The sequence below is a fragment of the Eptatretus burgeri genome, chromosome 3, assembly GCF_056783735.1.
Source record: "Eptatretus burgeri isolate ZD-2024b chromosome 3, Ebu_testis_v1, whole genome shotgun sequence".
In the NCBI taxonomy this organism is placed as follows: Eukaryota; Metazoa; Chordata; class Myxini; order Myxiniformes; family Myxinidae; genus Eptatretus; species Eptatretus burgeri.
Window position 1 is genome coordinate 106,170,653 of NC_140963.1, and position 26,324 is coordinate 106,196,976.

General features: G+C 41.3%; 1 protein-coding gene across 5 annotated transcripts in view; it reads right to left on the bottom strand.

Annotated features, from left to right (window-relative positions):
* Positions 1-5,166: 5,166 nt before the first annotated feature.
* LOC147030599 (ras-related protein Rab-27A-like) overlaps positions 5,167-26,324 on the bottom strand; it is a 32,347-nt gene continuing 11,189 nt past the window's right edge. For 4 of the 5 annotated variants that reach the window (XM_085874841.1, XM_085874838.1, XM_085874840.1 and 1 more), the window contains 5 exons: positions 21,466-21,629; positions 19,152-19,228; positions 9,903-10,006; positions 7,589-7,712; positions 5,167-6,130 (listed from right to left, as the gene is read on the bottom strand). In XM_085874841.1, the coding sequence (XP_085730967.1) occupies positions 5,932-6,130; positions 7,589-7,712; positions 9,903-10,006; positions 19,152-19,228; positions 21,466-21,615 (654 nt within the window). In that variant the 5' untranslated portion in view covers positions 21,616-21,629 and the 3' untranslated portion in view covers positions 5,167-5,931. Of the gene's footprint in view, positions 6,131-7,588; positions 7,713-9,902; positions 10,007-19,151; positions 19,229-21,465; positions 21,630-22,389; positions 22,533-26,324 lie in introns of those variants that run through there. The other variant, XM_085874842.1, reaches the window with a different exon arrangement.

The window sequence follows — 26,324 nt, forward strand, 5'->3', positions numbered from 1 at the left end:
TTATGCGATGTTTTCCAATCATATAGAAATTCTCAAAACTGGAGGAACGTTCACTTAATCACCATAAATGTATGTCTAATTACATAAATCTGATAAAATGACTGAATATACATTTTAATAATAAAAAAATGAAATAAAATATGAATACTGGTGGCCTTTATTGTGTCCCAAACAACATTTAAGGATTAATAAGTTTGAAAATTTCACTCCACTTCCAGAGAAAGATTCTGCGATAATCATGTGCAATCTATACAATAAGACAAACGCCAAAATTTGGTGCCAATTTGCGGCGCCAAATCACATCGCAGCCTCCGGACAATTGGCAGGTATTTATTTACTTTACTATCTGGAAGGGGGCCTAATGTAATTTTTGTGGTGAACTGATCCTTATCTTTCATGAAATTCAGGGGTGAAAATGAGCTTTGGGGACTGAAGCAGATAGAACATTTTTATCACCAGAAACTGGCAAAAATCAATCTTATTTGCTTTCCAGGATATTTTAGCCCATAATCCAAGAACTAAAATCCGTTGATTCAAACGCTCATTACTAATTACTTCTATCAGTTTCCAGGTGGCGACATGCCGAAAACTCCGAGACGACGGCGAATTGCGCAGCGATTACCAGAAATCCGTGTGCGAAGGAATGCAAGAAGACAGCTGCCGTTACCATCGATCCCACGAGCCTATACGGACAATGAAGATCGGTTCTTCACTGAAACAGATATTGGAGAAATGAAAATAATCTGTAATTACTGTGATGCAAACAAATTCGCTGACGAGCCACCAGGATTTTGCTGTGGAAGTGGAAATATCAAATTGCATTCGTTCCCAACACCACCCCCATATCTGCTATTACTCCTTCATAGAAGAAGCAGTGATTTTGCCCATTTTCTTCAGAATAGTCTTTATAATCATCTTTACCCCTAAATGTTCACAAACAAGATACACCCACATGCTCTATGAAAAAAGGTACAGCAATCACCAGAGTGATGAACAAATCCAGAGCAATTAGCGTGGACGGGGCTCGAATGACACACAGGGCCGTACATGAAGCCATTGATAGGACCATACAAGATATTCGTGGAAATTCAAATCCATTTGGTGGGATCTCGGTAATGTTCTGTGGAGACTTTCGCCAAATACTACCCATGGTGAAACAAGGAACACGTGCTGACATAGTTGATGCGACGTTGAAGCGATCGTCGTCGGTGCGCCACATCACAACATACCGGCTATACAGGAACATGCGCGCCAACTAACAAATGACCCAGGAGCTGGTGAATATGCCAAACTCCTCATGAACATTGGTGATGGTGATTACCCTATCGAAGATAAACCCAATACAATTGCTTTGCCAGAAGGAATCAATCAGCACCAGACTCCATCCAAATTAGTCGAAGCAATCTATGGATGTCTAGCAGAACGTGCTGCCAACGACATCAATTGGCTGCTAGAACGAGCGATATTGGCACCTCCAACTGAAACGGTGAACGCTGTGAACTCCACCATCATTGACAACTTTCCAGGAGAAGTGAAGATCCACAATTCCATCAATAGTGCACTCACTCCTGAGGAAGCGGCACACTTCCCAGTGGAATTCCTAAATTCCATTGAAATATCAGGGATACCGCCGCACAAACTGAAGCTGAAAGTGGGATGCCCAGTTATGGCTCTACGTTCATTGGACGCACACAATATTACGAATAGCACCCACTGCACAATCTACTGAATGAGCCCAAATGTGATTGAGGTAGTCCTCATTAATGGACCGGCAGCAGGAAAACATGCGTTAATTCCAAGGAGACCGCTTATACCATCAGACAGTGACCTGCCGTTCCAGTTCCGCAGACTACAATTTCCCATACGATCTTGCTTTGCCATGACAATAAACAAAGCACAAGGACAGTCGTTCAAAATCATCGGACTAGATCAACGTACATCTGTTTTCTCTCACGGGATGTTTTACGTTGCAGTATCAAGAGTTGGATCAAGATGCAGGCTGTATGTCCATGCCCCAGAAAATAAAACGAGGAATGTTGTTGTGAAATATGTGCTCCAGTCGACGACTGAAGAGACCCTCTCATAACGAAATGGACTCCACTGAATCCGTGAGTAACCCACATCAAACACATGCTTTCATTTCAGTGACATTACCAGTCTTCGACGGGTACCCTGCAAAGTACAAGGATAAAAGCACACTGGAATGTTCACCTGAGCTCTACCTTAAGAACCTGTTTAATGAAATGTTGTTGTTCATCTTTCGGCTGCTCCCGTTAGGGGTCGCCACAGCGGATCATCCGTTATGATCCGCATACTGATTTGGCACAGGTTTTACACCGGATGCCCTTCCTGACGCAACCCTGGTCGCCTCTTACGACACAGGGATCAGGATTTGGGTTTCGCCATGATTCCAGGCTGCTCTACACCCTGCCCAGTGCAGAGCCCCCGTCCTCAAGCGATCCTCCAACCCAAGCCTCCGAGTAGCCGGATTACAGGCGCACGCCACTACGCCCGGTAACCTGTTTAATGAAATGAAGGACAATATTTTAAGTTCAAACTGTCTGATTACTTTTCCAGATAACTCATTCAATTATTTATCATCGTTTTTTTTATTTTATTTTAATGTAGTTCAAAACATTCCCAAACAAAATAAAATGATAAACAAGATTTAATATCACTAGCTTTAAATTGGCATTACCTTTCTTCCTTCTGCATCTGGTTATTGCTCGAATGATTGTGGTAACGTCACAAAAGTGGGGAAAAGCACTTGGCACGATACCCTGGATTACAATGCTGCCTCCTGATAAGAGAGAAGAAAGAATTTTAAAGGAGTAGTTTCTACTTTCCATATATTGAAAAAAATTACCATTCAAGCAATGATATACACTCAACATTATATTTTATTAAGTAGTTAGGATGGGAAATGAGTGAGAGTGTAGATTACAAGGAAGAGGATAAAGTGATATTCTGCTGTTTACAGCTTTTTTTATTTTTTATTTTTTACCCCGTGGGGTCTTCTACCCCACGGGGTCTAAACGCCGCTCGCGTTCTCTCTTTTCGTGTGTGCAGTTCATTTGAACATCTATTTCTCCATTATTCATGAACAGAATTCGATGAAAATTGACAGGCATATACAAAACACATATGCGCAGGCATTAACTGAGCCAAGTGCGATTCCAGCCCTTTGGGGTGAGAAACGGCCCTTTTGGCCCATTTTCTTAAAATATAATTAAATGCGCTGGGCAATGCCCAACGTAAAATTAAGTCACAAATGATGACATGAAACTAACCTCATTCTTGTGAGGTGTTCTGCTTTCTTTTTCTGATGCGATGAAAACTTACCAAATTTCAAATCTGTCGTCCGTGCTATCGCTCACCTGAGAGTTGTACGAATGAACTCCCACGGGGTATGTTCGCAATTCCAACTTGTTTTTGCAAAAGTGTGTAAAATTAATATGTACTTTTTTTATGGGCACATTTATTTGGAGAATCATACTGAATTACACCAGCATAAATTTCTATATGCCATTTCAAGAAGTCACTCAGCGGCACGGTATACTTTACATTGAAGTTTAATAATAATTATCAGTGTATAGCCACTGTGCATTAACATTTTTAGGTTGGCATTCCACTGAGACTGCAAACAAGCCCAGTGTAGCCACACTGCTATTGCAAGTTTGCCACCACATCGTTGATTTAATAGAATACATAGCACTGCAGATGGAAACAATGGTAGTGTTGTGATTCATGTTTAGAATTTTAAGTTGGTCCATACTCCATACTTGTCTAGATTTCAGTTGGGATCATTGACACGTCACAGTCAATTTATGATTGAACTTCGAAGGATGATACCAATACTAAGTGATAGCAGAAGATTATGATCATCACCAGGCATGGCATTGGCGTCTACAGCAGCTGCAATCCCCACACCGCGCCTGTGGTGTACTTGTAGCACATTGACAGTGACCTTACTTTCGGGGCTTCCTTCCACATCAATCCACTTAGCAGCACCTTCCAGAAATTTCTTAATGCTTTGCTCACTAAATGGAATTACTTTGCTGTGCGTGTTGATGACATGCATACAACAGAACCCCGAAGAACTGCCTAAAGAATCTTCGGCAGCACTCGTGCATCAGACGACATGTATGCCGCCCTGACAGCTTGCCTGCAACGAAGCGTGTGATTGGTTGATGAGCGTGGTGCTGTATGTATGTGAAAAGCGCTGTGATTGGATGATGTTTAGAAAAATCACAATTTCAGGTGTTTTTTTTTTTCCATATTAAAAAAAAAAAAAAAAAAAAAGTGCAAGTTTTGTGCTTGATGAGTTTCAGATATGATTTCTATAATATTTTCACACAATATCTATAATTCCAGCAATGTGTGTCTGACCACTGTTTCTCGACAACCACTGGTCCAATCTAATTGAAACTTGCCAGGTATATTACTGGGGACCTGAGGATGCGTCTTTTCAAGGTTTGATATTAATCGGACAAGTGCTTCGCAAGTTATGGCCATTTATTTACCAACCAATGACAAGACACGTTGTTGCATGGGCGTGGCCGATGGGGAAAGGGAACCTCAGGCACAGCCGCGTTCCCATTACAACATACGGACTTCCAGATAATGATGACTTAGTGTATTCTAATAATTTCTCGATTTATGCACATTTAGAGATAAACACAATGCCCCAAGTTATGATCGTTTTCATATTAGACGGTGCATAAATTTCAGCAACATCAGAGTGAACTGGTATGCTCCGAACCAGGAAGTAATTTTTTTTTTTCTCCTGTGTTTTTCCTTGCGATGACATTACGAAAAGGAAAAATACGTTGGCGCTAATTGAATAATTGGCCATTAAAACTAAATTGCGAATAATCGTAACTGCGATATGCGAACTTCCGGGTCACGCACGTACGGCACGCAAGAGCGAAGGAACGGCCTGGGTGGTTGTTGTTTCTTGCTAGCGGTTTGAAAGTTAATTTTTTTTTTTAACAGGCACGTACTAGTATTATAAATACAGGTAGATACATGAGGTGGGTCACGAAATTAAAATGGGAGCTCGGCCCATGGTCTACTGTACGAGACATGCAGGGACCATAGCACCAATTTCGTACAAAAAGAAAAAAAAAAAAAAATAAAATAAAAAACTCAACAAGTCTGCCTTGGTTCAATTAATACCACTTTTCTTAAAAATCTGTTTATTTGAAATTCATATAAACAAACATCTTTAACTGGAACCACCCTCAAAGTGATGTAAACTTCAAGAAAATCTCGTTAACATGCAACCTTTTGGAATGGTAGTTGAAGACACGATACCAAGTCACACTTAGAATATATAAAAGACCTTGCACGAAAGCAATATTACATTCACTTATTGCACCTTCAAACTAGACTTTCAGCAGTATCATAAGGGAGTGGGGGAAAAAAACCAAGCGAAAAAAAGAAAGACAGAAAGAAGTGATGATAAAAATAATTAGGTGCCTCAAGGAAATGGGGTGTAGAAAGGTGTGCATTTCATGATCGATTCAAATGGTTTGTGAATTTTCACCCTCACATTTTAAAGTCAGTGGCAAAGCCAATCATCCTCCTCTTTAGGATGCTAAACTTGTATTTCAAGCACTTACAACAGCCCCCGGTTTAACTTTGGTCCATCACCAGCTAATTCACATTTACAAGTATATGGCACTAAAAATGTACAAAAAAAAAAAAGTGACTTTATATCACGCATTTATGATCCAAGCTCAAATGTGTAACAACTTGAATGCTATGGCAAATGAAAGGCATTGTTCACCGAGCACGTTTTAATATACAAACCCTACATTAAGCACATCAATCAACTGCAGTGACCTATATGTTCAACCTCGTGAGTCTTGTCAAAATAACCGCACTCCATTCATACTGAAAATTTGATACAAACTCCTTTGGTGGAAATCAACAGGGACATGAACTCTTCTCGCTTTTGCTCATATCTGCCCTTCCTTTAAGCAGAGTAGTTGTAGGTACAGTCCCTTTTGGAAACCACGACTTGTCTATGCACTGCTCCATGCGCTTCATGACCAGATCAATGAGTTTGTTCACAGCAGTCTTTATGTTATCACCCGTTGCAGCACTTGTTTCTATGTACGGCATCCTGTGTCAATATCACACAAAAAAGAAAATTTCAGTTGGCCATGAATCAATATTTGCAAGAAAAGGACTAATATAAGCAATCAATTGGTAAATTTGCCAAGCACAGGTTATTAAAAAGCAGTTTTAAATGACCAGAAATGGAAAATATCACATTAAAGACTTTATAAAATGCCCTTTTTTCCTTTGTTTATTGAAAGTTCCTGATAAAGCTTGGTGGTGGAAACATTTTAATTTGGCTAATTGGCACTCTGTGTCTGAGGATGAAGCTCTTGAGGGAGGGGGTGTCAGGGGTAGTCAATGTCGAAGCTGACAAACCTGTATTGCACAAAACTTCAATATACCAGCCCCAAATTTTGATACATGGATTTCCCAGCTAACAAGTGATAACTTGAATTCAATCAGAAGTACCTGCTTCTGATTTTTGAGAAGCAAGTACCCACTGATCAGAAATCAAAGAAGGAAAGTTGTTCATCGAGATGCTGTTGGAGAAACTCGATGAGCATCAAGGCTCGAGTGCCCCCAAGGCAGTGTTCAGGGTTAGTCGGATTCCTCATTTTCAAGGATAGCTCTGGAAATTCCCATTTATTTGCTGACAACTCTGCCCTCTACAATTACATCCCTCATCCTTCAGTTCTTGACATCACAAGCTGGTCAAAATTGGAATAAGTCTTTCAATCCTGACATCTCTCACTCTCCAAAAAAAAAAGACTGATCCCATATTCTTAACAATCCTCTTCAAGAAGTTGTCACTCAAACATTTTGGATAATCAGCCCCGATATTTCTTGGGCAGACCATATCCAAGCTTGCCTAAAAAGCCAGTCACCAACAAGGCATGCATCCTCCATCATGCAGTCTTTCCCTGGCACACCTGAACTTTTATCCCCACAGCTTAATGGAATACTGCTCTCCCCTCTGGGCTGGTGCCCCCGACTCTCACCTTGCTCAGAAGGATGCCATGAAAACCAAGGCCCTCAAGATAATTGGAATCTCCCACGATGAAGCAGTCTATGAGCCTATCGCTTTCACATGACAAAGGTAGATTGTCAGTCCTCTCCCACCACCTTTCTGGCGTTTTAAAAATTAACAGTAATTTCTTCATTTTTTGTTCCTCAGTTTGCTTCTCCATCCATCTTGTCTACTCTGTGGGTCCTCCCCTGCCCCTCATTCATCCAAGTCTTCCTTTATTTTGTCCCTCATCCCTACTATTGGTACATTTCACCCCCTCATTCGACTGTTCCTTTCATTAGGTTACGTCCTGATCGATTCTATGTGCCAAATGTTCCAGACAGACCCAAAAAGATGAAGAAAAAAAAAAAAAAAAAACTACGAACAAAAATTCCAATTTGCCGTCTGCTCTCCCTCACTGAAAATGCTACATTCGTACAATTTGACTGCATCAAGGCAAAGCCCTATAAATATATATATATATATATATATATATATACATAAATAATATACCCATATTTTTCAGCAAGCTTCATAGCCTCTTCACATGAAACTGCACGTTGATCCTCAAGGTCCAATTTGTTGCCACAGAGCACCATGTCTGGATCATCACAGTAGGCACAAGATTGCAATTGGCCTGTGAAGAAGAAATCATATGAACAGCAAGTAAATTAAAGCAGTTTCAATTCAAAATATGCACAAAATTACGAAGCACTGCACAGTAACGGATAAAACAAAGTACTTTGTCTAAATGAATAAAACATCGGTGATGTGATCACTCAAAGCATCAGTGCTCACGTTTAGTGGCTGTTTGCACACAAGCTGAGAGGATGCTGCCAATAAGCAGAAAAATCAGGAAGTCTATTCGTTTGCCATGTCCATTGTTGCCTCAAAGTTCTGCAAAATCTATTGCTATCAAGGCATACAATAAAAAAAAAAGAAGCTTCTTGGCCACTTGTTTGATCCAACAAAAGAATGTCATTACATTAGCAGAGATTTACCAAAAGATTGTGTATAACTCTCCACGACCTCATGGCATCACTCATTTACCATATTTATTCTTCCCAAAGCCTAAATGCTGGTTTAACAAGCTCGAATGAGCTAAGATCCTTGTCCTCTTAATGACGACGTCATAAAAAACGAATATGATGTCATTGTGATGTATCAGGTTTGCGATAAATTATCTGTGCTAATGTCCAGCTTGATTCCTGCAAACAAAATTCAAACAGCTTGCCTACTTTGAGATAATGGTATAGGTGATTTCCATTAGCGGCGGTATGACGTCAACTTTTTTTCTCGGAAGAATTTCCAAAATCGGAGATTGTTACTGTCTGCGTGTGGGCTTTCTGCATATACATGGTAAGTTTCACGAACATCCGATGAAAACTCTGGGTTGTGAAACAAAAAAAATAGGAATGACGCCATAAAAATTGATATGACGTCATAGTGATGAATCATATGTGCAGTAATTCATCTCTGATAATGCCCTGTTCGATTCCCGCAAACAGAATTCAAAAAGCTTGCCTAGTTTCGGAGATAATTTTTTCGGCGATTTCCATTAGCGGAGATATTTTGACGTCATAACTTTTTTTTCTCGGAGGAATTTTCAAAATCGGAGATGGTTACTGTCTGCGCAGGGTATTTTTACATATATATGTCAAGTTTCAGGAAGTTTCGATGAAAACTGTGGGCTGTGAAACAAAAAAGTCCACAAGAACAACAACGCGAGTAAGACTTAGAGATCCTCCACGAGGTTCTAAAAATAAAAATGAAAACCACCCCACAAAGATGATATAACATCATGTGATCTTCTCTTAATCAAAGGAGAAGTGTCCATCCATCACGCAATACCTCCACCATGGTTATATTTTTACTGGTCGGTCTGACTGCACAATATCAAAAAGTTGGACTGATTCAGATGAAACTTGGACAAGTGGGGTGTGCGACAAGGATAAATAGATTTGATTTTGGTGAAGATCGGATCCTGGTATGAGAATTTAAGTGATTCTTCACAATTGAGAGGACAAAAACGATGTTTGCCATATTTTAAAATGTTGTGGACAGATTACAAAACTGTGGATGAGTTGAAAAGGTGACAAAAAAAAATAAGCAGATTCAATTTGAGGTTTGGTCCAGATGCAGATCCAGTCTATCATGGAATACAAGACATAAGCCATTCAGCTTGGCAGAGGTACGCACCCAACCGAGTGATGGTCCAGTTTTACAATGTTTATATCATCATAGAATATGAGGGTGGGGGCCAATAAATAAAAATAAAAATAAAAGAAAGAAAAGGGGCACCATTGGAAAGCTAATGCTCAATTGACTGCATTGGACTAAACACTACCCATTTAAACATAGGGATGCCGGTTTTGAAAGCCAGCCTTTCTGGAATAGAAGCAGGACCCAGAGCTTTAACATAGTGGTTCAAACGGAACAGGAACACTTTCGAATGAAGCGTGATGGCCTTGGAAGGAGCGCGCACACACACAATATATCATAAATACTTCATGAAGCAAGATAAAAAAAAAAAATTAAAAAAAAATAAAGATAAAAGAAAGAAAGAAAGAAAGAAAAACAATTGTACTCTGAAGAAGCACACAAACAGCCATGATGGCAACAATGACAAAAAAAAAACGAAATCAAAAAATATTTACAAAATATCCTTTTGAGACGCAAATTGACATGCACGATGTTTGTGAAGTGGATTAACATGCTGTCTTTTGATTAAACCAATCAGCAAAGTTAAGTATAGGCATGGCCAATAGTACACCACAACATGTCAAGAACAACAAGACACATACAAGCAGAAAGCTGTGGCACATACTTATCCAATTTCGGACGTTGACAAAGCTCTGTTCACTTGTGATATCAAACAGCACGAGAAACCCCATAGCATCCCGAAAGAAGGTAGTGGTCAAACTCCGAAATCTGAAATCGTAACAAGAGTGCACATCATAACCAATCTTTTTCAAGCCTCATTGAGAACAACTTGTAAAGTATAGTTCACTCTTTATAAAAGCGAGGAGAGCGAGGCGAGGGATATTTTGAAAAAGCAACATTCTCAACATGGAATTAAAATATCCTCATGTTTTGGGCTTGATGTTATGAATTCAGTTCTGGTGGGGGTCACGAGGAGAGTTCTTTGACCCACTTCCTGGCAGACAACCCTTAAGCCAACAAACTGTGGATAACCTGGTTGCTAAGCAACCAGACGCCATCCAAGATGCTTAATTTAGGTAGGGTCCAGGATCCAAAGCCTGCTATACTTTCCCAGCAAATTAAATCACTACAGAAAAGGACTGTGCTTCCCAACACTCCACTGTTAATCAAAATGGCCAAGCGATAACCCAAGTGGAACATTGGCTATGGATAACCACAAAAACGGTGAGGTTAAAACCCCGTCACCAAATCCACACTATGTTCTAATCAATGGAAAAAGAACAGGCAGTTGGGAAAATGGTTTATACGGATTAGAAGAAAGACACGGCACGCACGCGCACACGCACACCCTCTCTTATTCAGACAATCACAGGTTCTACCCACACAGGCACCTCAGTCATTCCAGGGAAAACGAGGTAAGAAAGAGTGATGGACAGAGATTAGTTCAAGGCATAGGGTCAGTCTCTCACTCACCAAATGCAAGTCAGTGGGCTCACATTTGTCCCATTGAAAGAGGGGAGGGGAGAAAGAGGGGGGAGGAGAATGTAGTGCACAGTGTGGGGAGGTGCAAATTGTGAATGTCTTTAGTGTTTCAGAGGAAAGCACGACATTAGAATCAGTAACTCAGGCTTAAAAAGGACAGCTTATCATTTCATGCTCTTGTGCACTTAAACAAATTAGATGTAGGGAAATCAAGCGAGAGTAAATCAGTGCGTTATGGCCAGCATGTCAACGGAAACTGCTGCGCCGCATTCACCAGCCTCCAACGTCCTCGGAGGATCAAGCTTTTCTCATAAAATCCCCAGACATGCCTAACCTGCAGCCCTTGAATCTCCTGGCTAAAACGGTCCCTGGGAGGGGTGTGGCATGTGGATTGAGCATTCATACACTGCTTTGGCTACTTGGAGGGCCACCTCCTCATTGGTGTGTCCAGTATCCAGGCATGGCTCATTGGGTGAATCCAGATCCTGCAGCACTGCCAATGACCAAAGCAGGGCATCATTGGTTGAGGCCATTTTGGAGGTTCACCAATCCGCTGGTGTATGGATCCACACTGCTTGATGTTGCTGTTGGATTTGTAATCATTGCATGGATCCACACTGCTTGATGGCATTAGTTTTGTGATATTGGTTGTAATGCACGCATGGATATGGTGTGGGGAGAGGGGTCACAGGAGTTTGAATCTTCAACAGAAATGATGCATTTCCATAGATACGAGGGTGGAAGCAATTGAGCAAGCCAAAAAACACGACAGATGTAACTACACCGGGGCTCCTCATTGGTTGTCATCTCCATTTGCAGGTTTCAGGAGGTGGGAGAGAGTTCTCCCAGAACTCAAAATCTCCACCTCCTCATTTTCCGTAAAGGACCACGATTCATGACAAAATTGTGAAACTTCATTCGCAAAGCATCGTTCCAAGGGCTCTTTTCAAAATCTTCACTGAACCTCTGACAGCCTCCACTGGTAGCTCATTTGTAGGGATTTCCACAAAATTATTTTTAAATACTCAGTAAGTGTTTTCTTTATCATTCCTGAAGCTCCAACTATCACTAGTATAATTTCAGCTTTCTTCAAGTTCCACATCCTGTTGACCTCATTTTTTTAGATCCTGGTATTTAGTCATTTTCCCTATTTGTGGCATTTAGTCCGAAGTCATTGGGAACCGAGACCTCGATCAACAATGCCATTTTTTTTCCTTTTTATGATTGAGCACCATATCCGGACGCAGCACTTTGTTTGCAATTTCCACACTTGATGGGATAATCTTGTCACACGTGAGCATTATTTGTTAATTTTCGAGGATCGGCTCTGGTTTGTTTCCGTGATTGTTCTGGCACCAGGATGTTGAAATATTTACAGAAATGCTAGTGGATTTCTCTGATGTCACATCCTTCTGTGTACAGCTGTTCCAACACGAGTTGGCTGGTACTTCGTTTCCTCCAGACAACACCTGCATTTGTCCGATTGAGTCAATCCCACAATTTACTTCAAAGAATTATTGAAATGTCCTTGATAATTCGTTCTCCATCCCAATCCCCATCCTTTCAAGCTATTTTTTTATTTTTATTTCATAATCTTCCTCCTGTTTTGTGAACCGATATGTTTTACTGATATTTTTTGTAGCTTACTTTTTTTTTTTCATTGCAATCATTGGGGCTGTGCTCGTTTGTTTCGTTTTCCTGTGTAGTATCCATCATTTGCACCAGTGTTTGGAAATTTGTTGCTAAATTGATGATCCCTTTTCTGGTCCGTTTTCTTGCTCATGTACAAATCTCATCCGATAATCTGTTGAGCTCTTCACGTACATATTGGTTGTAATGTACAAGGAGCCAGGATCACAGGAGTTTGAATCTGACACAAACGATGCATTTCCATCTATACAAGGGTAGAAGCAATTTTGCAAGCCAAAAATATTAGATGCAACTACACCAGGGCTCCCAAGTGTGTTGGTATGTGCCTCCTGAGGCCTCCAAAAACCAATAAGTTTTGTTTGTCAAAGGCTCCATTTATAAATACCCCTTGCAGATTCTCAGTTTTTCAAATTGGCAACCAATTTAATCTCAACTATATCAAGCAAGAATGGGTGGCGAGAAGCCTGCCAACCAAACATCCTTCCAGCAAAGTTTGAAAAGGGGAACTGTTATTTCAAAAACACCTTGTATAGAAAGGGGGAGGAGGAAAAAAAAAAAACAACCCAAAACAACCTTACTTGCACGGTTTAGTTGAGGATAAAGATAGGCCAAGAAGATTGTGGACTCGGAGGTGGTTTAGGTGAAGATAGCAAAGTACGAGCTGAGTTCTGAGATAGCCAACCATTGGAGGTCTTATGACACCAACACCTACTGTTGCAGGTGTCCAGTCTTGTTCCAGTTTTAAAATTTTATTAAAACTAAACCAAGAGATACAATGACATGTTTTGTTTTCCATGTTGTTTCTCAACTATCCAACGTTTCTATTTTTCTTTGTTTTGAAGGTCTAAATCTGGGTGGTCAGTTGTTATTGATCAATTGCCAAATGAAAATGGTGATTATGCAGGAGAAAGCAAAATGTGTCATCTGGTTCATGGAGTCAAAAAAAAAAAAAAAATTGACAACTGTTCAACAGAATTACCACCGTCATAAATGGAAAGTACCCTCCCTCCATACCTCACATGAGGACATGGTTTCACAAGTATCTGGACACTGGGAGTTTGATTGACAGGCCTCGAAGTGGACGGCCAGGCCTTGCAGAAGCCATTGCTAAAGTTCAAGAGACCGTCCAACGCAGTGCTGTAAAGTCTATTCGGTGTGCCTCATGTGAACCCTGTAATGTCCGGAGAGCAGTGAGGAACGTAGAGTCGTGAGGGTTGCCGTAACTCTGTTTATTGCGTGTACGGATGTACACTACTTCGAGCCTCTAGCGGACGTGAACAGCTATATGCCCTGCAGACACGTGACTACCATCACAACTCCTCAACGCTCCCTGCCAAAACACCACACTCCTCCCTCCTAAAAGCATGATTATAAAATGACAATTATAACGACAAGCAGAAATGGCAAAAAAAAAAAAAACTATGACACACAAAAGCAGAGGAACAAAAATGACATCAACCATGTAAAACCCTCCAAATACCACGACACTCGACCTAACCCCGGGGTGATTGTCGGGCTGAGAAAAACCCAGATGAGATGGCACAAAAGAAAACGTACTTCATCTGTACAATCTGCTTCAATAATGCCGTTGTTTTAAGCTGGTACATAATTCACTCTTCCATACTCATCACCTCGCGAGTGAGGTGGAATCCAAACTCAGTGGACTTAATGCTCGAGTACTGAGTCGCCCGACGAAGTCAATGGTGTTAACAGACCCTAATAACAATGGCTGATGCAAAGAAATAAAGCAGGAAGTCAGGGAGCACAGTATAACTATGCAGCAGAGGCGCCACCAGACAGCCCACCTACAAGTCCCCTGACTAGGTCGAGGTGACACGCTCAGACGAACCCCCTGCGCGGCCGTCAAGTTCGCTCGTCCCCCCCCCCCCCGGACAGAAACAGGTAAGCACGTTGAGTCCGCCAGATGTGAGGGCGCCGGCGCTGGCGGGAGCAGCGGGGAGGGCGGCTTTGGTGAGATACCAGGCCCCCGCGAGATGAACTGGAGGGGCGACGCTGAACAGCGTCGTCGTTCCACGTGCAAGTCGAACCGACAATTAGCCTGCTGCAGTACCACCAATCCCATCACAAAACCATGCACCAAATCCAGTCGAGATCTCAATGCACGTCCGAACGGACGATCAGCGTTGACTGGATACATATCAGGGTCATAAAACAGCAAAAACATCGTCTGCGCAGAGGCAAACTTCTCTTTACGCACAGCGCATTCCCACAGTATAATCCTAACACATGAGAGTGCAGCGAACTGCGGACTGTCATCGAAGATCGGGATTGGGAAGACCTCTTTATTCACAACGATCGTCCGCAAGTTCTTCACATCAAAGAAAGCATCGATCCCAATCAAAACACATTTCGCTCACACGCGGACTGTCGGCATTTGCGTTTATAATGCCAAGCTGAATCACTCGTGCCGCGAGAATCAAACACAACAATTAACAAATCATGAACCACGCTGCGCGCACGCCTCTTGGTTGTCACGACGTTGAGGCGACTTCGTGCACGTCCCCATCTGAACGTCGAAGAGGACACCGTCGATGGTCGCGTTCTGCGAACTTCTTAAATGCGACCAGCTCGCTCCAATCGCCTGAACGACACAGGCGTGTACTGTATCATGAGCGCAACGTAAGCGCGAGAGCCCGTCACAGCTGGCATGGTCCCCGTCACTCTGGAACCGTATATCGTAGTTGCAGGAAGCAATGAACGGAAACCCATGTTGCATCGCCGCGGCTCCTGCCGCCGGGACCTCGCCCTCGGGTCTCGAGGGAGGCCCAGGCCCAAACGGAGGTACGGGGCCCGAAGGAGACACAGGTGCACTTAGAGGTACGAACTCTGAAACAGGAACCTCCTCCCACCGATACTCTAATCGGCTCGGCACGGGACGTCCAAGGCCACTGGCTGGCGCCGTCCCGTCCAGTTGAATACAGGCCAACCAGCTCCGACACTCGCACCCCGAACAGCGAGAACTCGACCCGCTGACCTTGACGGGCGACCAATACGTGTGCCCTGCCAACGCTTCACCGGTATACGTGTGCAATGTGAGGGTAGACCTGAAAAGGCATAGACCGGAGAGTGCACGAGCGGTGCGCTCGCTTATGAACGACACGGCCGCTCCGGTGTCAACATGAAACACGATCGGCGTTCCATCCACAAAACCTTGCCCAGGCTGCAGGACTCGACCCGGGGCGTAAAAAACGTACGTCATGCACAAAACACCCTACCGGCAGTAGGTCTCGACCCGGGACGTAGGGGTCGCTTCGCACACCACCGTCCATGACCGTTATGATGGCCAATGACACTTGGCACACACACCGTAGATGTCCCTGAGTGTTCAGACCACCGTCCGACTGACTGCGTTGCAACGTTCGGTCACGACCCGCACCGAAGACTGTGTGTGCGGCTGTGGGTGCTTGGTACACCGCGCGGACCTCAGGATCACCCGTCGTGCTCTGGCCATCTCAGTCTGTGCGACGGCCGATGCTGCTTCCGAGTTGAATGTAATGTCTTCGTCCTTTAGCCGTGGCATTGCAGAAACCATTTCCGACTCGAGCAAACCAGAAACAAACCGATCTCCGAGCCCGGCTGCTGTTCACTCGACGTGAACTTGCAGGCGCCGGCGAGATCTCACCAGTGCGGCGAAACTCGCGATGCGCTTCCCTGGGCTACTCGCCCAGTGATCGAACTCGAACCGCGCTTGCTGCGCTGATTTTCCCGGCGCTCAGCAATCTAATTGCTCCGGCAACGACTCAAAGTCAATACCGAGGAAAACCAGGCACTCTGCACGCTTCGATCCGAAACAGCCTCGTCGCCAATGTAATGTCCGGAGAGCAGTGAGGCACGTAGAGTCGTGAGGGTTGCCGTAACTCTGTTTATTGCATGTCCGGATGTACACTACTTCGATCATCTAGCGGACGCGAACAGCTATATGCCCTGCCGACACGTGACTACCATCACAACTCCTCCACGCCCCATCAACGCTCCCTGCCAATACACCACAAACCCCAGCTACCAAAGTTACCAGTACACAAGAGGTTGCATCTTCACGCATATGAGGTGCAGATAGTGCAAGCTTTAGAACCTAATGACAAGGCACAGCATGAAGAGTTGGCATGTTCCATACTGAACTTGACTGATGACAAATACTACCTGAAAAAGGTTTGGTTTCTGAATTGTCAGCTTTCATGCATCAGGATGGGTTAACTACCATAATGTGCAAATATAACTGCTCACCTCCACTCATTCATTCCTTTTTCCAACCTGTAGAACTAACTTCCACATTCTCTTCAATCTCATTTTTCCTTCCATGTCTTCAAGACAGCCGTTCATCTCAGATCATCCAATCCAAAACCATGATCTTTTCTACCCTCATTAACCACAGTAACAGTGTCCTCATTCCCCGTTTTTCCCTATATCCATCTTATCCACCCCATGCATCCTCTCCCCCCAATTGCTTGTCCAAGTTTGCCTCTATTTTGGCCTTCAGCTCTGCTGTTGGTGTCTGTCTGTTCTATTGTATCCTGATCCAGTGTACTAGTCCTTCCACAAGCCTCGACGACGATATATACGAATCTGAAAACCCACACGAGTTTTGTGAACACATATGAGATCTCACCACACATTAAGTTTTTGGCTGACTAATGCACGATAGGATGGTTTTATGGAACCAAATAGGAACAGTCCTGCATAGTCATCAGAAGGAACCCAAGCAAGCAAAGAAAAAGTAAAAAGAAAGTGCAAAGATTAAGTAATCATCTGGAGGAACCTGGATAGGATTCACATTCAAGCTACTATTGTACCCTCAAACCCATTTAGGAACATCCAAGTGAGCCTTTTTCAAAAAAAAAAAATAAAAAAAAGTTAAGAAAGAACCCCAATCAAAACAATTAAATAATTCTGGTTGCCAGAACATGTGCCCGATCAAGTTGAAATTTAAAACTTGTATTCCCATCACAACTAGATTATGATTGTGAAGTTTCATGTCGCTTGATTAAGCGGTTCCAGAGAAAACCAGAGTTGGTGTCAAAGCCACCCAATGCTCGCCCGCTTATAAAAGACTAATCGAATAATATTTTTTATAAAGCATTGCAGTGAAGTCTGACAAATAATTTTAAAGCAATATATGTATATTGTAATCAGTAAAAAAAAGAGATAGATAAAAAATTAGAAAGGAAATAACTTGCACCAAAAACTAACATTTTCACGCTCACGCTCACGCCGGGGTATCACTATAGCTCTCTGTTCTTCAAACAGGCGAGCTAAAAACAAACAAAAAAGTCATATTCTTCGATGACCCTCAAATTTTCATACTAATCAGATGTAGCGTTCCACGTATGCAATTATGATGTCATAACAAAGGCACCCATGACATCCAAAAAAAAAATAAAAAATAAAAATCCCCATGAAGAGCACTTGCCATTTGCCAAGTTTCAGAGATGGAGGTGCAAAGATTTCCCAATGACTACCACACCACATGACCTCTGACGTCAATCATTGAAACGTTCTACACGAGTAGTCACACTTATGATGAAAATTTTGTCTCAATCGACAAGCAGATGGGGAAAACCACGAAAGTTGTGCGGACAAACAAAACAGACAGACGGAGCGACCCAAACGCAATACCCTCCTTTGGCAAGGGTTTATTAAAAAAAAAAAATAAATAAAAAAAAAAAAAACACTTTAGGTTTGGTTGTAATTTTTAAACCAGAAGACTGTGGACACCCTGTAAAAAAATGACCAAGGTGTTCGAGTGTGGGACTCTTGAACCTAAATTAATTTTAGAAGGGCTTGCATATCAAGTCTCAACAGTACTATTCATATTGTAATGTTCATTGTGAAACAGTTTTGTGCTGTTATTGCAAGGGGGGGGGGGGGGGACAACAACAAAAAACTAAATAAATAAATGATTGCAAACCTTATGGGATAATGTTAAAATTTACGAACTCGAGATCCGAACAAAAAGTCACGACTCAACCTCTAATTTACATCACTTCTTAAGAAGTTATATCAGCCCAAATACAAGACAATAATTACATCAGCCCCTATATACAATTATTGTATCATTCCAAATAAATTATAATCATCTCTGATCGAGCTGTTATGAATCCATGTGCCACACCAACACTTTCTGCGAAAAGGTCCCAACTCATGAGGGTGCCTGCCATGGACAAGCATTGGTTTCTGAAATATCTTATACACGTGCAAGCATGGAAACAGCCGTAAAACAATGACGATGAGCAAAGGTACCTGGCGTTGCCAGGTAAAAAGTCATGGCCTCCCTCCCAGAACCCTCCCTATAACAGCTGGTGGCTCATGTGTTTACAAGTCATGAATTGTGAAAAAAAAATTATCCGAGAAAGTTTCATCGTGATTAATCTTGGGAGTTTAGAGGAGTTGCGTCACAAACATCTTTAGCTTTTATACAATAGATATTCCCTTTCATATCAGAAAAACTGTGTGCAGGCAAAGCTCAACATTCACTTTTGAAATGACAGAACAGGCATGAATAATGATGCCAAATTTTATTTCACAAGCAAGATATTCTACACTCCAAGACAAATCCAACCTCTGCTGTCCAATGTTGAGTCATTATTTTACAGTGGGTGGTACGAGTAGTTCAGAGCTTTGGCTCCGAGTGAAACCAAGAGTGCAAGAAAATGAACCTTTTTAGAAGTTCATTAAATAATTTAAATTGATAGATTAAAACTTTGTGTTCTTCATTTTCACATTGTGCTGGTGAAGCAAAGTGCATGCAAGAAGAAATATTTACCTCTCCTGGCCAGCAGTATCCCATAACTGCAGATGCAATTTCTGTGTTCGCCCTGCTGCACTGTCCTGTTCGTATGACTGTAGTCACATCAGGAAAAGATAAAACAACAATTTTACTTGAATGGTGCAATAGCATATTTGTGCATGTACTGGCTTTTTGGCATACAAGTCGATGCTCCGCTCAACCCCCCCCCCGCCCCCCTCCCCAGAACTCCAGGCTTCGACTTATGTATGGTTCAAGACATTGAAGTGCAAAAATGAAAAAAAAAATTGTAAAGCGATTTTTCTGAAATATATTGTAGAATTGTTCATTTAAAACACTACAGAAATCATTGCCGAAAGGAGGAGAGAACCATACTCTGTGCAGAGCGTTGGTGCTGCTTAAGCAGTCTCCTTGGCTATTGGGCACAATCCTGGATGGTTCGCCACTCCGACACAGTATACCAGCATGCTGGCACTCAGCCTGTCATCCTTCCGAGGTCGGCAAAATGAGTTAACCCCGCCTGGTATCAATAAAACAGCTGAGCGGGATTTGAACTAAGGATCCTAGAATCCTAGAATCCTAAGCCCACCACTACAAACCAATAAGCCAACATCTAGAACATTTACCAAAATATTATTCCGCTCAGTGATGCACACAAAATTAACAAACGAGTACACACTCACCCTTTTAATACTAGTTATACGTCTATCCTTGACAGGTCATCTCGATGCCTCCCGTAAAGTCTCAAAAGTCGTACACGGCATCCTTTAAGATGGAAATTATTCGGTTTGGTGAGAAAAACTTTGGGAATATGGAGCAAACGAGAAATGTGTTCGGGATTGGCGTAAAGCGAAAGACGCATTGCAAATGGACTACAAAGAATGTTAATTGCAGCTGCAAAGCTAGGTAGAAAAAAAACATTGAATGCTTTTATTACAATAAGCATCAGGTGCTTACATTTATTATGGAGTAGCAAACTGCACCAAAATGTGATGCGCTACAAGAGCTCGTGCTGATATCGATTCTGTAGCATGTTTTAAATACTGTACCTCCATAACAAAGATCTTGAAAAACTATACATTCCAAATTTGTCAAAAGATGTCATTCTACAAAGCAATTGAAATATGCACAAAACAGATCATTAATATTCATGACCCAGAAAGTACCATAGCTGGCGATGCATTATGATTGCCAGGGACAAATTAACACCTCTCTTGCTCTGACAGTTTTGCTCATTACCATAGTCGATATAGCCAAGTCTTCTACTGCAAATAGACTTATCTATGAATGGAGGAAAAAAAAAAAATTGGGGAAGTTTGCCAATTCAACTTGTACATTGAAACTCCAGGGATTGCATTTTTTATAGATCAAAATGAGTACTTGACCTTTTGGAAACAAGCTAGAATTAAATGGCAAAAATAGACATGCACACAAAGTACTGTCGGGCCCCACTATTCACAGGGGATATGTTCCTGGAAAATGCCACAAATGGCGAATCCACAAATGTCGGGGAATTGCACTGTGAAAAAGGGGGATATGTTCCCGGCAGTTCGCGATTCATAAGGGGGGGGCGGGAGGGAAGGAGAGGGGAAATAAAAAAAAAATCCCGTGAAAAACCACAAATACGCCAAGCACAGGGATGCAAATATGCAGGGTCCACCAGCAATTTAAATAATGCAATGATCACAGAAGATGGATACATCAGCTGAAATGATATTTGTGGTATTTACAGGGACCAGTCATAGATGGGCACTTCAATGAGCAATAATAATAATTGGTCATCGCCAAGACCTTAGCTCAAATCGATCATACAAATCAAAAAGGAACAAATTTCAGTTTCAATTAATATTTAAAAATGGAACAATGTATTCCTTTTAATTGGAACATCAATGTTTTAAACATTTGAGTGTCATTCCTTGGAAAAAATAACACTTCAGCAAGCTCAAATGTGGTGACAACCAATCATTGATTTTCCACACACAAGGTGGAGCAAAATTGGCAACAAACCTTGTATTCAACAATGACAAATGTTGGCAGGTCAAAAATAAATTGTAGTTGTTAAACAAAATATTTCCTGTTTAAATTTGAGTGGTGTGTGTACATACCTTCTCTCTCTCTCTCCCCCCCCCCCCACCCACCCATCTTTGCAGTGTCCAAGAAAAAGTTAACAATGCTCTTCAAACTTCCTCCACTATCTATCTACAAGTGCTTTTGTAAAAATACAAAAAGGAAAGATATACACCTACACCAAACTATTTTTTCAACTGTTCATTACCCTCCCCTAAAGAAACAAAAAAAAAAAAAAGAATAACTTCCCATCCACATGACGTACCACACGCTTTTCCTGGAAGTCGATGCCAACAGTGGTGAGAAACTTGCTGTTGAACTTTCCTTGAGTATATTGGTGCAAGAAGCAAGTCTTACCCACACCAGAATCTCCCAATGCCAACAATTTCAGCAAATAATCGTAATCTCCATCCATGGCTGTGCAGATATCTGCAAGAAGATGCGCACACAGTAAAAGGAGGAAGATTGGGCTTGATACCCCCAGGGAATATAATCCAATAAGATTGTAGTTATGATTGCAATAAAAAAAAACATCAAAACAAACCATTACAATTGCTATGCCACTATTACACCCCCACCTTCACACTACACTTCAAGATTGGCAACTTGCAGCCTGTCATGATAACAAGTAAATACGTGCATTTTAAATCAGGTTAAAAATGATTGAAAGCGAAAGTGCTTGGATTACAATATGAATTATTAGTAATGTGTGATACCATTAGGTGAATTACAAAATAATAAAGTGCAATTGAAAATTACAGTGGGAACAAGACTATTTGAGACCGAACATGCTTAAAACAAAGTATAGAAACAAATAAATAAGTGAATTATTTAAAAAAATAAAATAAAATAAAGAAACTTCTAATGCAACCATTCAAGTCGAACATCTTTGAAACCCCACATAAGAATATCAAAATGAATAAATGGTGGAAAAAAATATATTGATAATAAAGATTCAAAGCATCTCAAACATTTCAGCCTCTTATACACACTCAATTTGACAATTTCATGGTCAATCGAGACAAGGGTGGTAAGGACTACACATGGCTGAAATGAAAGGGAAGGTGGAAACACCACGTTACATGAAAGTTTTGTTGTGTAAAATATTAAAGTTATGTTTAGTTTTACAAGAATAAAGTTCAACACTGATGCAAGAAAAACGAAGCATTCATCCTTAAAATCGTATTACCTCCACAGCTGAAGGTGGACAGAAGTTATGTATTCAACCCTGCTTGTCTGAGCAGGATATATATTAAAAAAAAAAAAAAAGTTATGGACAGATTTGGCCAAAACTTGGCGGACAGGTTGGGTAGGTGACAAGCAGATTAGGTTTTCATTCAGGTCCAGATGCATATCCAGCACATCAGCGGGATAGAAAATGTGTACTCTTCAGCCTGGCGGAGGGAGGTATGTGCTCTACCGAGTGCTGTTCTAGTTTGTACACGTCATCCATCTAATCTTCAAAATCTTTTATAAACCAAAATGTCAAACATCAATTTTAAAAAGAACAAGTTAGAGCAGAAGTCGAGGCCAGATGGCTTTCTACGCCTCCCACGTCCTTGTATAGGTTGGCCTGAAAGTTGCTTTATTGCTGCTGAATTTCTTGTACCTCCTTCCCTTCCCCTCCACCCCGGTATGCAGCAACACTGACTCAGGAGAATGATGGATACAGTGACTAATTAATTATTTAAGTACTGCATGATAAAACCTGTAAATTAAAAAAGTTTAAGAATGAATGTTTGACTGGGGAGGGGGTAAAGCAACTCCAGGCCATCCCATGAAATCGCAACATCATCCACAGACAGGAGAAATTTTTGCTATAAAACAGAACTTGCATGCCTGAAATGATTCAAAATTAACCCAAAACTCCAATAGACCAAGTGAACAAAGTAGCCTTCAAGTTATGAATTGCATAAGACTTGATTTTTATAAATTCTTCCGAGGGCCTAAAAGTTCACTGAAACAATCTTATAAAGTTCAACCAGCAGTGGGTGCATAGCTTGTTGGAGTTTCCAAGAAAAGGTTGCTTCATGGAGAGTTGATGGAAATTTCAGGTATCGACCTCAAAAATGCCCAAAATTAATGTTCTCTGCTGGACAAATGGTGATACTATTTGTATCACCATTTGTCTTCTAAACAAGGAAGTATAGAAATCCAGCTGGAACTGGGAAAGCATGACATTATATAAAACTCAGATCCAATCATATGAAATTACGTCTGGAATAGGTTGAAGCTCCAAATTCAAAGTTCAGTATTTGAATGCCTGAAATTCTAAAGTGGTTACCCACCATGTAATCTTTTACAAGTGCACAAGTTGAGGAGCAAGGACAACTTGAAGGAATTTGTAACAGGCCATTTTTTGCAGTTTCGACATCCCAGAAACAATTGTGGCTTGCAGTATAGCTTTAAAGGGATGTACACTTGTCTTTAGGCCATGTGATCCGATTTTGAATCCCAACCCATCGATGTCTCATGAAACTATCACCCTGGCATTTTGTATGCCAGGTGGGGCAATCTGCACATTGTCCACCAGGAGATGTTAGATGGAAGAAGTGTCCTTCAGCACTGGTTGTTGGACAATAAATATCCGACGGTTGTCTTTCACAAAGAGTTGGACAGAACCCTGAACAAATCACAAGTTCCTGTCCAAAGTCAGGCTTGGCCAGCCCTTTCATGAAGCACACACGCCAAGAATCCTCACTACAAGTCACAGCAGACCGGTGTTTGTGTGTCATGCTACTCCTGCAGTTCTGGGCCAATTGCAGAGGATCAGCATGACCCAAATTAGTGCATAGAGGTTTTTAAATTTACCAGTGGTCTGTGGGGGAGGGGGGGGAGAATGAAAATTCTCTATGTAAATGTGTATCATGTAGCACCACTCCAGGTGGGAGAAGGTACAAGTCCCCACCTTTTACAGTACAGCATTCCTGTCCCCATATTTCAGTGCAGTGAGGTGTTTTGAATTGCAGTTTCACCACTCCCATAGGGAGCAGGTGTTTCCAGGAATTATAACTGGGGCTAAAGTAGTAGTTCAAAGTTTGTACAAAAAAAAAAATAAAATATATATATATATATATATATATATATATATATATATATATATATATATATATATATATATATATATATATATATATATATATATATATATATATATATATATATATATATATGAATGAATGTCTTTACCATCAACGCTAGAAAATGCATCAGTTGGTCTGAATTAAATGTCAAAATGAAGGATCTGCTTTGCCAAGACTTGACCAAGAAAAGGTGAAATCTTGAAGCTCACCTCCTGTTAATCCAAAGTGGCTGATCAACAACCAAATCATGGTAGCAGATGCAATGCCAGACTCAAAATGCATCCATGAGGATGGGGAACTTTAATGCAACACCTTGCCTGTGATGCCTGATAAAACTATAAACTGACCAGACAGCTTACAAGGTAAGTGTATTAACCTTACACCTTCCTATTAAACACCAAATTGAAAATAAAAAATAAAAATAAAAAGGCATTTTTTTTTCTACTGAATGATGTACTTGTACTCTAATAACTGACCACATTCACATCTTCATTATTTGGGAGAGGATGAAACCAAAAAAATTTGGTTAGATCGAGTTTTGGTCAAATTTTCACAATCTTGAACTTCTAATGTACAAAGTCAAGGCTCATGGAAGAGCTAGACCACAGAACGGATCAAGATGAAACATGAAAGGAACACCAGAAAGAGAAGGGGAAACGCCAACGGTGGGGCTGGAGAAGAAAATAGACGAGATGGACAAACAAGGGATGCGGGTAACAATGAGGGATAGGGGAGAATGCAAGGGGTGGACAAGATGGATATTCAGAAGCCAATTTTTTTTTTTTTTGGTGGGGTGGGAAAGGGGGGTAAGTTGGTTTAACAGGTGTATAAAAGATCATGGTTTTTGATGGGGGACGATTTGATTTGGTGGTGAGCAGCTATCTTGAAGGCCTGGAGGGCAGAATGAGATGGAAGTGTGAAAGTTGCTTTCACAGATGGTGGGGGGGGGAGGAGGAGAGAAAAAAAAAAAAACCAATGAGTGAAGGTGAGCAGTGGTTCTGCATTTTGGCAGTTTCACTAGAAGAGGGTTGCTGGTGGACCATGCAAGTCCTACAGATACCTGATGGGGGGGGGGGGGGCAGGGGTGGGACAAAGCACAGGGAGGACAGAGGGTGCAAGATAAAAAGGAGGCAGAAGATATTTTTATTCATTATAACTGCATAAAGTCAATTGTACACAAAATCAGGTCTATTATCAAGTTATCATGGAGGCCCACAGAAGTACATCAAAGGTGCAAGACCCATGGAAGCTACCTTTGCATCTTCAATGGATGCCACAATCTCTGGCTCAATATCAAAATCAACATCACAATCAATGTCGACATCGCAAATGCACAAAATTCCAGGTAAAAGGGAGTTAATTGCAGCAACTTTGGCAAGACGTAGAGCAGGGAATTTTTACATTTATTTTAGGATAACCATTTCCATTATTAATGACGAGAGAAGTAAACAAAGTGGAGTATGAACCTGAGGAATGAGTAAATTCAAAGGTTTTTGATCGTTTTAGCCACATCATATCGAGAGTCCTGTTTCTGTGAAGGTCAAATTCTTGAGCCGTGTTATATTCAGACCCGTAACTCAACAGCTTCGCCAGAAACTTCCTGACCCTGAAGTCCTTATGTTATACATATATACATATATACATATATACATACATACATACATATACATACATATACATACATACATAGTATCTCACAAAAAGTGAGTACACACTTTACAAAAAAAAATGTCCATATTTTGTTGTAACTTTTTACTTAGATGTATTATAAACACAAGCCTCAAAGAAATGATGGAGTAGACATTGTCATACATTCTAGAGGCCCAAAACATTTATTCTGTGGAAACAATGGGCATATCTGCGAAAAAGGGGGGGAGGGGGGCAACAAAAGAGAGTACACCCCATGTACTCTCTAACATTGAAGCGTTATTGTTTTTAGTATTTTGTGTGTCCACCATTGTTTTTGAGCACAGCAGCTATTCTACTCGGTTTGGAGTTGGCCAGTGTTCCACATGTCTTTGCTGAGATCCTGTTCCACTCC